The 13,923-nt window shown below is 23.5% G+C and overlaps 1 protein-coding gene across 1 annotated transcript; it reads left to right on the forward strand.

The window, feature by feature from the left end:
• Positions 1 to 1,529: 1,529 nt before the first annotated feature.
• LOC145845447 (transmembrane protein 45B-like) lies at positions 1,530 to 11,284 on the forward strand. The gene is made up of 7 exons (XM_082952714.1): positions 1,530 to 1,705; positions 2,332 to 2,455; positions 5,817 to 5,993; positions 7,136 to 7,334; positions 8,153 to 8,259; positions 10,147 to 10,267; positions 11,169 to 11,284. The coding sequence occupies exons 1-7, from the start codon at positions 1,530 to 1,532 to the stop codon at positions 11,171 to 11,173; spliced, it is 909 nt and encodes a 302-aa protein (XP_082808840.1). The 3' UTR covers positions 11,174 to 11,284.
• Positions 11,285 to 13,923: the final 2,639 nt, after the last annotated feature.

Below are 13,923 nucleotides of genomic sequence, written 5' to 3' on the forward strand. Positions count from 1 at the left end.
TATTTCCTAGATCACAATAATAGTAAATAATTTTATTACAATTATGCTCGAGCTTTTAAATTTTCTCTATGTTAGTTTTTTAAATTATGCAGCCTGCAATCACATTTTTTTAACGAGTTGAAACAAGAAAAGATTTTTTAGTAAACATGAATTGCTGACTACAAAAGTTGTCCACCACAACCCTAAAAGTTTTATTAATTTCAAAACAGTTCATATTTAATCAGGATTGATTACTGATTAAACAAGGCTTTTTAAAATTTAAGTAATTTAAGAAACTTTACTGGGCTTATAAGAAAACAACTGTAACTTAATATCCCAAGCCCTTTAAACTACTTTAAACACAGCCCAAAAGTGCGTGCATAAGAAATACCAGACTAGATTACATATCGAACACAAATTTTTAGGCTCAAAAGTTTGTACTCAAGAGAAAAACTACTTTTTAAAATCGTGGGGGGCGATTATTTTTCAAATTTCTGAAAAGGGGGCGATATAGTAATTGAGTTTGGGAAACCCTGGTATAAACATATAATTATTTTTAAAATATATTTTTATATCTAATAAAAAATACTTTTTAAACACATGTGTTTTATAAATACCAGCCGCAGCCTTTATAGTTTAATGTAACTTGGTCGTAAATTACGACTTACTGAAGAATTTTTGTAATGATAAAAGTTTTGACAACTATCATAAAAAAGTTTTCTGGTAATAGTTTTTGGGAAAGAACGGCTTGATTTATCTTGTCTATATAATGAAAGTATTTCCTGTTCTATGAATATATTTTTAAGATTCTACCGCACATTATTTAATGAAAGAAAAACTTCAACTTATACATTTAATTTTTGAAATATCGTTGTTAAATTAGTTTATCCTGTAAGTATTTTTTAATTTTACAAATTTAAAAATATGTTTTATTGATTATTTCAAACTTTATTTTTTATTCAGCCTAGATTCAAAAAAAAAACCTTAAAAGTAAATATTAAAACTTGTAAATTATTTTAAGTGACAAATCTAAACTACTTATTATACTACTTTAATAGTTTGAATATTATAATAGTTAATTGATTAAATTTTGTACGATCTTGGTAAACAATTGTATTTCATAGCCATTTGCAGTAATTTTATTGTAAACTAAAAACCGATAACTACTCATTACCTTACCATAGAACAATACTTAGAGAGTTAGTACCATCACCAACAAAACAAACCGTAACCCAATACTTTAGCTTAGTTACGATTAACGAGAGAGAAATTGTAGTCGCACCCATAAAAACAAACCAAATCGTTTTTAAGCGTTATTCAAATAGCAGCTGTCGTAAGAAAGTGTTTTATTGTTAGTTAGATAATTAAGAGTTTTTTCTATTATTTCTATTAGAAAAATGAAACTAATTTAAAAAAACGATAAAATTTGTTTAGAAAAATAATTAGCTTGTGTTAAAATTGAGCTTTTGTATTACTTAATTTTTATAAAAAAATAATTTTTTTTTAGTGTTTACTACTAAAACAAAAAAGGTGAAATATTAGCGATAAAAATGGGAACATGGGAAGGTCATATTTCACCAGGCGTTGCTTTTTACACTTTTGGAGTTTTTTATTCTTTCATGTATACTCGTCAGTTTATTATGAAGTCGTATTTGAAGCAAAATAGCTATCAAAATGATACGAAGCACATGAGAGGAGAAACTCTATATGAACGTTTTATTGAACAGTTAGTTATTACTTTTATAAATCTGAGTCAAACATATATGCTGAACTTTTAAGTTTAAAAACTGTATTTATTTAAAAACTTCACAACAAGAATTTGTTTAACTTATGATTAAAAACATTAAAAAAAAATTTTTAATGTTTTTTCAAATTGTCTTAGGACAAATCGAAATCAAGATGAATTTTGTGCAATTGAAAAATATAAACATAATTTGCTTTCTTTTACCAAACTTTAAGTCGTTGTTTTTATCTGATTCTTAAAAGTATACTTTTGGTTTGATAAACTTTACGTTTAATCAAGTTCATGACTTAAATCCCTTGTCTTCTACTAATTACGTCGTAATTGTTCTGAAATAAAAGTTCTGAAATAAAAGTATTCTGTTTAAGAGAATTAAAAATAGTTGTTTAAGTTAGGTTTTGTTACTATAGCTTGTTCTTTTAATTAATTTCACGGATTGAAACTTTTGTACTGTTATGTAATTTTTGTTGGATATATATAAAATTGTTTTTAATCAAAGACTAAATAACTACACCTTAGTAAAAGTAAACTTTTAAGTAGTATAAAAAAATATTAATTTATATACAGAATTAATTTCTTAATATTTATTTAAATAAAAGTTTTTTTTCTAGTTTACGGAATTTTCCGATCGACTCATTTATGAAAGTTTTGTTTGGGTTTGGTGCAGCCATGGCAGAACTTTTTTATCCTCCTGGTACTAATAAACTGGTAATGGTTGGTGAAAATGGTAGATGGGTTAGTTTGTTGTCTTTTAAATAGTCTAATAATAACCTAGTTGTCAATCATCGGGTAGTATTTTTGAATTATGTAAACTGACCTTACCACTTGAAATGCTTTTTATTAGCTATAAGCCTTATACTTTAAATGTCTGTAGTAGTGATAAATGTAATTTATCATGTTCTATTCATTATAAAAAATGAGTGTAAACTAATGCCAATTATTGGTTTCGCATCTACTGCAAAAAACATAAAATAGACTTTAAAATAGTATATAATTTTCTTTTTTATGCATTTCGACATTACAACATATATAAAAGAAAGTAGTTCAATACTTAAATTATAACCATGTTTATGATAGGCTAGGCATTATCAAATTTTGTAATGTAAGAACGTTGTTTATGCTACCAAAATTTAAAATATTAATCCACATATAACCTTAAAAGAGCGTTTGATAAGTTTTTAGTATTTATAGAAGTTGCTGAACAACCTTTTTCTAACATTAGAAAAAAATTTAAGTTAAAAAAACTACAACTGTAAAAAAAGCTTAAAATATAAGTAAACTTTTATGCATAGTTAAATTATAAGTTTAATGATGCCTTATAGTAAATCACAAACTTTAGTAAATCACAAATTTAGTAAATCACAAATTTAAAAGCTACTTCTGTTTATTTTGAATACCAATCATCTGTTTTTCATTAAGTCATTCATTAATACTACAGAAATTTGCAAAGTCATTGTGTGTGTAAAGCAAAACACAGACATTTACAAGTTTTGTTTTCAATAAATCTTCACGAATAAAAAAATTGGCTGAGCTATAAACTTATTATATAGTGATTTTTAGTTGTAAAAATGATTATAACAACAAACTTCAAATATGTACACTATATATTTATGTTATAAAATAAGTAGCAAAATTTTTACTTAATTTATACTATTTATACTGAGTAACAGTAAAATAAGTAACTTTCAACATAAAAAACACATATTAAACGACTTTTTAAGAAGTTTAAACATATCTAAAAATTTTAATTTTTAACTTTTAATTAAACTTATCCTTATATTTAAAAGCTAATAAGAATTATTCAAATGCCAATTGTACAATAAGCTCAAACTGCGCTGAACTGCTTTTTTTTTAAATAAAAAAAAACACAAGTATTTAAGAACAAAAGCTACCGGAATTGAATTTAAAGCTTTCCGATTTTCTTTAATTAGAATACAACTTATTTTTAAACTAAAAAAAAGGAAATTTAAACTCATAGTTTTGTTTTTAACAGCTTGTTGGTTTTAAACTTAAAGTTTATCTGATTGAAAAATTACGTTTGACTAACTTATCAAGTTTAAAGATATACTTCTACAAGGTATTTTCGGCTTTTACTATGTTTGAAACAAAAAATGTTTATTCCATAGAAACAAACAGCACACTTGGACTGTGATTTTTAGTTTTATTAATACTTAAAAAATAAGATTTTGATTACATAAAAATTTATGTAGTGCACGTGTTACGTTTTTTTCACAGCCTTTGAAGGTTTACCAGTTTAAGAACCAGTTCTTTACTTTTGCAAAAAAAAAATATAAAAAAACTGGCTGTGAATTACAAGTCTTAGTAAATTTTTTCATAATCGCTACACTAATTGCTTTATAAAATAAGCATTTCAAAAATTAAATAGGAACACTAGATTTAAATATTTTTATGTGTTTCTTACTATATGATTTTTGGAATTCAAAAATTCTCGTAAACAACTAAAGTTGTTTAAAACATTGTTAAATATCATAAACATACAAACAATTTTAGAATAAAATTAAGAAATAAAAATATTGTTTTACTGTTATTATTAAAATTTGTAATATTTATGACTAACATTTTAAATATTACTTCTCGTAGTTGTTTTTAGTATACTTTTTAAAGTTATCTTTTATATTTTGCAACGTCATAGAAAAAAAAGTTAGAGTCATCAATAAAAGAATAATATTTCTACAACTGATTAGTTAATTTATGCGTGCTTTAGTAAACTGGATTTATGCTTCATTAAACTAGTATTTTGATAAGCAAACCTATTAGTTCTGCTTTTTTGTCTTTAAACAAATTCTTATCTTCACCATAAGAAAGTATTATGTTTAAATAAGACTTAATTATTATTTTCATTTTGTTGATTTTTTAAAAAAACCTTTAAATTCAAGTTCTTAGAAATTTTATACCAATTCTTTTATGTTCTTGGCACAAAAAATATATATATAAGCTTAAGTATTGTATAACACTTTTAAAATTTATTTAGTAAATATATTTAAGAAAAAATAAGTATTTTTTTATTCTTCAATAGTTAAAAAAATATAATACTGTACAATATCATCAGAAAACATATGCTATTAAAAAGATTTATTGATTTTGCAAAAACTGCTATCTGATAAATATCTCTACAATAAAGTGTTATCTTTTTATAATGAGTATTAGAACATTTTTACTAAGGTTAACTAAATTAATACTTTTAGTACAAACTAAATAATAAATGCATATGCAATATAAACCAACTATTTATTATTTTTATTGAAATAGGTAATTATATTTTATGAAAATTAAAACTTTATTTTACATTTTTTTATATTTAAACAATTCTTAATAAAAAATAGATTTATAATAGTTTTTTTATTATAAACATACTTGTTTAAAATAATCAAAGTCTTTTACCAATTGGTCTACAAAGTTCTTATAGAATGTTCAAATGTTTTTTTTAAAGCTTAATATATATAGACTTATATAATTTTATAATCATATCTAGCTTTTTTTTTACTTTTTGTTACCTTTAAGGTAAAATAAAATTTAAAACAATAAATAGTTAGCCTAATTTATGGGTAGGATTAGTTTTATTGTTGAAGCTGTGTATTACTTTCACACTTTATTAACTTTTCCTTTTACTACATGACTTAACCCATAAAACTTTGATTTTAGTTATTACAGTAAACGACCTATTTTTGAATCGGTAGGCAAATAACTTTTATAAAGCATAGTTCGAAATTTTTACTTTTTACTTAGTTTTTTAGTCTCGAAATTATACATTCCAGTTACATAAAGGTAAAAAAAACATACGTATATAGACTGTTTAGTATTTCTAAAAGCTATAAAAAACTTAAACTTTAATATGAAAATTTTCAAAAACTTTTTCTTAAATGTATTTTCTATAATTCTAACATTTAAATAATAAAATTGGCTAGAAAGTTTTAAAAAAATTGATTTCAATCTTTCTATATATAATTTAAAAAAAAATCTATATACAGTTGCTTTTAACTGCACATATATAAAACGAACAGTAATATACTAAACTCTAAGTCTTTAATAGTAAAAAAAAACATAATTTTTTTATACATGATAAAAAAAAATACAGGTACACTTATCGGAATGGCAGCATCTAACTATGTATTTATCATTCTGTTTCAGCGGAATAATTGATATAGTCAGTCAAAAAGCTGCTCCGATAAGACTAATAGTTTTAGAAAAAGCTGGTGTTGCTCTGGCCTTTGTAATAACTTCTTTACTGCTTTTTTACCACAGACATGGAAAAGTAAGTTTTGAAAATTGTATTTTTATAAATTATAGAACTCTATAAAGTTTGAAATAGTTTTAAATCCAAAAAGAAAAAATATTTTGATTTAAAATATCGATTTTTTAACGCAAAACCTTTATGAAACTAATGGCGTTTTACTATCCATAAAATATGACACACTTCTACTGAGTCTGTAAAAATTTGTACTTTAGGTAAAACATGTAAAAAATATTGTGTACAGCATCTACTTATGCGTAAAGAAACATCTAGCTATAAATGGAAGTAAATGATATTTAAATTCTATAAATCAATAATCATAACTATAAATCGCAGTTAGTACAAATGAGTTTCGTTCACATAATTAATTAAATTAGTTAGTTAGACTATGTTATAATTTTATTTGTATATGAGAAATATATTCTACTTAGAATGAAACATCTTTTCTGAAACCAATTGAAATCGCTAAATTTAAGATTAAAATTACTTTTCTAAAATGTTTGCATAGAAATTAGTTGATTTGAATTTCAGACAGCCTTGCTTGCATGACTCTTTAAGATTGTTTTCTGCCTTATTACGTTATTTATTGTAATATGGTTTTATTCAAACTTTTATAATTAAATATCTAAGATTATAACAGCCTTCTAACAGTTTGTGCTTAAATTTATAATGATAAATTAGTTCATTATTATACATCGATTGTTTTTATTATACACAAAAGCTTTAGTTAGTTATCAAAAAAAATAGATATAAATATTGGTATCAAAAAATTTCTTCGTATACCAAGTTCTAAGAAAAAACTTTTTGAGCACTTTTTATCATTCAATAAACAATACCAAATATTTTGTACTACAATGATCTTTAGCTACAAATTATAATATATCTCAAGCAGATAAGGACAAAGTTATTTAAAACTAGAATACTTTATTGAAATAAATATATGCTTAAGCTTAATAATCAAAATTGAACATATTTATTCTTCTTATTTACTGTTCATAGATATATAAGTTTCTGGAGTCTTTAAAACATTCTTATTTGGAGCTTTGTTTAACTTAAAATTGAAAGGTCTCCTATCACTTGAACACGTATTTGTAAAAAGTAGTTATTAAAAGCTTTTAAATAAAAATAGTAAAAATGAAGACTTAGGTCAATTGATTTAACAGACAGAGTTGGAACAAGAAGCCCATGGACTGCTCATGTACGCCACCATGCTGACAGTTGTACTGCTTGTTGCTGAAATGTGGTTGCCTAGTGATTGGAAGCTGTTGTTCGCTCACACACTTGCTGTGATGATTATGGGTTCATGGCTCTTTCACATGGCATTTATATTATTTCCACGCAATGGAATTCCTTGGCACCAAGGTATTGAAACATATAAAACAACTTAAAAAATCTTTTTAACTTTTTAAAAATAGTTATCAATTAAAGTTGTTTCTACCAGTATAATATAAGCATACAGTTTACAAAGTAACAGACTAACGAGTCTATTTAAGCAACGCCAATATACTTTTATACATATATATCACTTAAGCTACTATTTAAAAGTGAGCAAATACTTTAAAATGTACTTATTAAAAAAAAAGTCTACATTAAACTTTAATCTTAATTTTTTAAAGTAGTTTTAAAAAAAACTATGCCAACGATTAGTTGTACACAGTTTATTATAATGTTAAAATAATTAATCTAAAAAAATATTAAATGATAATAAAAACAGGAGTTTAATACAAAGTTTTATGCATTTATCATTTGTAAATTTTTACCTTTTTTCTATGAGTATGAAAATTTATTATTATCATTTTTATGGTTAACTTTAAATAGCAACCTTACAATTAAATGAAAATGATGTATGAAAAAACCTTAAGTTTAAAAGTTTCGGTCAAAAGTATCACATAAAATTTCAACATAAAATGTTTTGACTTAATCACTGTTTTTGAAAAGAAGTCTTAATTACATGGTTATAAACTTTTATTTTATGTATAACGAAATTTTATAAAAAACCTAATGTATAAAAAGACAATAATAGTTTAAGTAAAGAGACTTAAAGAGACATTTAGTTTTTTTCTGTCTTTTTACTTTAGTAAGAGTTTTAAGGAAGTGTAACAAAATTTTAGTTTTATGAGATTAACTTAATTTTTAATTTAGTTACAACTTATAGATTAAAAAGCAATTTTTTTTAATAGGAGACGGAATGAATGGAATGGTCCTACCAATTTTTTTTTGTTGGCATATATTTTTTAATATTTGTGTCATGTCGCTGATTTTCGCATGTCAATACATAATAATTAAGGTATTTTTAACTATTTTTGTATATTAGTATATAACATTCATACTGCAATATGCTATTTTTTTCATAGTAAAACTTAGATTACAAAGTCATAAGTAAGTTGTTTTTAAAAAAATTTAGAAAAGTTAAGTCCCTCCGGTTTAACCTTAAAAGCTATAGGAAATCTGTATAACTCTTCTTAAAAGCTATATTGTAAGTTATTTATGACAATATTTATAGAAGTAAATTTAACTTAAAAAGAAAAATTAGTGAAAACCTGTAGTTTATTATAAAAATAGATAAGATCTAAATCTATTTGTATTTAGTTTTTAAGTTCAATTTTGTAATTTTTTAATAATAAGCTTTTATCTTTAAATTTCATCAATTTTAGGTAAGTTATTACTAATTAAAACAGCATCTAAGTCTTAGTGTAAAAATCAATCACTTCTTAATCCATATTTGATAAACTACTTATGCCAGTCTTAACAAGTTTTTGTAGATAAACTGTTATAAAGTCTGTTTACCTTCATTTTTAAACTTTAAAAAGACAAACAAAGATGTTTACTTAAAAAGGAAAGTATTTAACAGACATTATCAAGTTGTTTACTTACGGTGTTCTTTGAACTTATTGTCTTATTTAGGGTAATGAACTGAATATAATATCAATAAAAACTTTATTTTTTGCTAAAGAAAAAGTTAAACTTTTAATGTCTTTCTTCCTTTTTTTAAGATTTGTAGCTTTTAACATATTGTATTTAATTATATCATAAATTTGTCAAGGTGTTATTATAATAGAATATCCTCAAGCTCTTTAATATTTCCTTATAATTAAAATTGACAATTAGTTTTTATGATAATAAAAAGTAATTTTTATTTTAATCAGCTTTAAAGTTGGGTATAAGGCTTGAAACAAAAAATAAAGTTAAGCAGTATCTAAGAAAACTTTGGAATTTTTTTTAGTTTATATTTTATTGCTTTGATTTGACTGTTAAAAAACACTTATTTTTTGGACTAAACTGACTAAAATTGTGACATAATCAATTTTAAGTTATTTTGTAATTGCTGTTGACTGTATTTTTCTATCTTAAAAAATCTTAACTTAAAGAGTTAGTAGCGATATGTATGTTTTTGTAAATATCAACAGTTCTTTCTATACAATTTTATCTAATCTTGAATATTGATAAAACGTACAATATTAAAGGTTGAGAGTATAATATACTAAAAATTTTCAAAGTAGTTTCTACCTGATTTTTTTTACTTTTGTAAGTGTTGTACCCAAACATTTATTTAATTTTTATTTAAAGTCTGTCAAAGTAAAGAAATTACTTATTTTCTTGTTTATATTCGAACTATTTACCTTAAAAAATAATAATCTAAAATAAAACGTTACACTTAATAAAAAACATTATATATACAGTTAATTTTAGTTTACTACATACTTGTTATATTATTTTTTTAAATTTTATTTACTTTAGTCTCTTTTTTTTTATAATTCAAATACCCAAGTATTTTTGTTAATTTACCATGTTCACCAACAAAGTATTATGTTGTAAAAAATAATCAGTCTAAAAACTATTATATCGTTAGAAATTTAAATTTTTTGAATAAATAATTTTGTTCACTTGTTTTTACTATAAAAAGGTTTTGTACATTTAAAAAAAAAGAACTGATAACGTTTAAATTATTACAAAAAAAAAATATTGAAAGGGTTTTGTATATTTTATAAATGTTTATAAAAACAAGTTAAATACATGTATAGTCATTAAAAATAAAATCTTTGTATAATAACTATACTAAGATATAATTACAAAAACGACATTTAGTCTAATCGTTTAGTTTGGAAATTTAGATTTTTTTGTACGTGACAGAAATTATAGAACGTACTAGACAAACCTTAAACTAATACAACAGAAGCAGCACGGTCACAAAAGTTATCAAGCAGCGCCACCAATCGGTGAAAATGTTCGTCTTACATTGCAGGATTTTAATGAAAGTGATGACGATGAAACCATATTCAGAACTGGTTACAACTGTAAGTTGAGTTTTGATAATTCTAATAAATAAAAATATTAAATAAACTCACTCCAAAAAACGTCATTGAACATATATAAAACTATCAAACTAAAAGAAATTAATTATAATCTTAAACTATATTTTTGATTTATAGCTTTAAAATAACTTCATATACTGAAAAATGACTTTTGACAGTTGACTCTGTAGAAATTTTTAAACCTTAAGTTCAGCGAAACGCCGTAAGTCAATTAAGTATTTGGGACATTAACAGTTACTGTAAAACTACAGTAATAATGAAAAAGTACTGTTTAAAAAACTAAAAAAGATAAATTTTTCTTAAACAATGAAAATAAATTAAGTCATGTTAAGATCAATTTCAGTTTATTTCTAAAGCATTTCGTGTAAATGAAAGTAGACTACTAACAAACAGATTTTCTTTTCAAGTTTTTTTAGTAACACACAAAAAATTTTGATAGTATTACTCCTGATTCCTTTTAAAGTACTACTACCTTGTTTTTTCCGATTAAAAAAACCCTTTAACATTTTTATAAGCTTTTAAAGAATTTTAAATCGAAAAGTTTAAATTTAAAGAAAAAAAATTTGTAAAAATTTTGGCTCATTAAGCTTAGTAGATAAACATTGTTTATATTTTAAATGAATTATTTAGAATATTTTACCTCTATAGAAAAAAATATATAAAAAAAAACAAGTGTTAAACGTGTTTTTTCAACCAACTTGTTTAAAAACACTGTCCCGGGCATGACGTTAAACTGTTCTGGTGTATGACTCGATAACCGAAAGGTTTTTTCGTGCACCAGGTCCTTGGACCGGACTTTTTGAGCGTTTTTTGTCGTTCAATAGACAATATTGTTAAACCGACTTAGTTAGTAAACTTGTTTATAAATACTACAAAATTTTAGCGTGATGTCAGAAAAAAAAAAACAAATTGCAAAATCAAGTTCAACAAAAGTACAAATGGTGTTACCCTTCTCCGTGCTATCTTTTTCAATATAAGTTCTGCAAAAGTTTTTATTTTATGAGTACATCTTTATTGAAAAAATATTACAACTTTTAGTTTAAAGTCGTGTTTTTGGTACTTTATTTTGTTTAATAATCAATATTGATTAACAAAAAAAAAAAAAACAATAAATGTTTCTAGAATTTAATCTGAAGCTTATTAAAGTATTATATTCACACTAGATATTTTTAAAGATGCTTGTTAACTAGATAGTTGTTTTTGCAATGCATAATAATACAGACAACTCTTTTTTTATTATAAGCTAAAACTTTGAAGTTTACATAAATTAAGATAATTTAAGCTAAATACGCATTAACTATAGGTATTGCCAACAGACCAAGTTATCATTTAAATCAGGGTTTCCCAAACTTATTTACTAAATCGCCCCCTTTTCAGAATTTTGAAAAAAAATCGCCCCCCCACGATTTTACAAAGTAGTTTATCTCTTGAGTACAAAATTTTAAGCCAAAAAAGTTGTGTTTGAAATGTAATTCAGTCCGGTACTTCTTATGCACGCACTTTTGGGCTATGTTTAAAGTAGTTTACAAGGCTTAAGAAAATAATCTACAGTTATTTTCTTATAAGCCCAGTAAAGTATATAGAAATACTTAATTATTAAAAATCCTTTAGTAACTTGTAATCAATCCTTTTTAAATATGAATTGTTTCAAAAATAATAAAACTTTTAGGTTAGTGGTGGACAACTTTTGTAGTCAGCAATTCATATTTACTAAAAAGTCTTTTCTAGTTTCAACTCGTTAAAAAATAAGATTGCGGGCTGCATAATTTAAAAAAATAACGTATATGAAAATAAAAAAACTGGAGGGAAATTGTAATAAAATGTTTAGTATTATTGTGATCTAAGAAATACTATTGTGAACTGATACCCAAGTTGAAAGCGTATTTCAAATATATTAAGTATCAAAAAACTAATTTTATTTATTTTTTCAGAAAATAGTTTTCAATTTATTTAGCGGGTCAAAATTTGACTGAATCTGAACCGTATGCTACCCATCTAAAATCTTAACTGAAACCTTGCATTGTAATAGTCTCTCATAATGAATTTTGGACATTTAGTAGTTAATACTAAGTAACTTATTTAAGCCGCACAAAATACTTAATTTTTTTTTTATAAATAGGCATTTTATAAAATTACTATACCAGAGATTAAAAAACTTTAAAAGAATGAACAGTTTATTTTACACATAATGAAATAAATATTAAAACATAATTTCTGATCTAGTTTGAGGAAGTTTGACCGACTGATTGATTATCTCACATGAAAAGTAGTTTCATCAACAGCTTCAGTTAATGCAGTAAAATTATAAATTTCAATGCGAAGATATATTATAAGCAAGTTAGCTGTAAAGTTAAAAATTTAATTTTAAACATTTTAAAATATATGTTGCGTAGTAGAATACCATGAAATAGTATTTGACTTGGAATAACCTTAAGGAAACTAAACCTTAGTTATAGCAACTTTTTTAATATTAATTTAAATTCAAAAAAAAATCAAATGTTTTACAGTTAATTCTGTGAACAGATAGTAATCAATTAAAAAAAACTGTTAATTAGGTTAAAATTTTGTTTTGTAACTGTAGCAGTCTTTTTGATGGCTTATTTAATTGTGTTTTTTTTTTCTAGCTATTAACCTATAATAATTTATCAGAGAAAAATAGTGAAAAACTAAAAGCTAGTGTTGAAATATTAAAATAAACAACACATTCTAATTGCTAAGATACTTTGAATTAAGATAAAACAAAAAACAGTTGTATTAATAGTTTGAAAATATATGAATTTCTTAACAATAATAAATCAAGTTAGAAAATAAAAATGAGTTTAAGAATCTTTTTGATGAAAAATTTTAAGTCATCTCAAATAAAGATCTTAAATCTATACTCTTTTAAAACCAAAAAATCTTTTTTGACATAAAAACTTTAATGGTTATCAAGATTTTTTTATTTATTGAATAAACAGATTAAACAAGATTAAATAAATATTTTTCAAACAAATATTTTAATCACTATGCTTTAAAAACTTTTAGTGTAATGTAAAACGACAAATATAAACTACAAAATTAACCAGGTCAAAAAAAAACTATTAACATTTTTAAAACATAAACCATCTAATAGTTTCAGTAGACTTCCGCTTCAGTTCGCACTTTGAACAAAATCGAAAAAAGGCAAACTCAAAAATGCATTATCATTTATTTTTACAAAATGACAAATTTCAATATGTTATATGCAATAATGTTATGAATAAACATGAAATCCACTAAAACATAAAACAAACATTCATTTAAAAAATAGATCTATATGAGCTATAAAATATTATATATATTATATATATTTTTTTGTTTTATTGATACTTAGTTAGTAATAGACTTTTTTTATCTTAAACTTAAGAAAATATAAATTTGCACTTTTTTTAGGTAAAAAGTGCGAACTCAAGAGAAAGTCTACCGTAATTAATATTTATTAGGCATTATGCAAACCTGTTATAGAATAAATAACTTAATAAATTTTCAATATAAAAAGACTACTTAAATACAATACAAACCAGGTTAAACAAGAAGTATTTTAAAAGATCAAATAAATAAAAAAACTTTCATAAAATAATGTCTGCTACTGAATTCAAATATAATGCGAAGGATGAGGT

This window comes from Thalia democratica, chromosome 1 (genome assembly GCF_965202585.1).
Source record: "Thalia democratica chromosome 1, ktThaDemo2.hap1.1, whole genome shotgun sequence".
NCBI lineage: Eukaryota > Metazoa > Chordata > Thaliacea > Salpida > Salpidae > Thalia > Thalia democratica.

What these genes read in the sequence shown, in the direction of transcription:
- LOC145845447 (XM_082952714.1), top strand. Translation starts at nt 1,530, where the DNA reads ATGGGAACATGGGAAGGTCATATTTCACCAGGCGTTGCTTTTTACACT. An exon ending in TATGAACGTTTTATTGAACA is followed by an intron (nt 1,706 to 2,331) that starts GTTAGTTATTAC and finishes TTTTTTTTCTAG; the next exon opens with TTTACGGAATTTTCCGATCG. An exon ending in GTCAATACATAATAATTAAG is followed by an intron (nt 8,260 to 10,146) that starts GTATTTTTAACT and finishes CTAATACAACAG; the next exon opens with AAGCAGCACGGTCACAAAAG.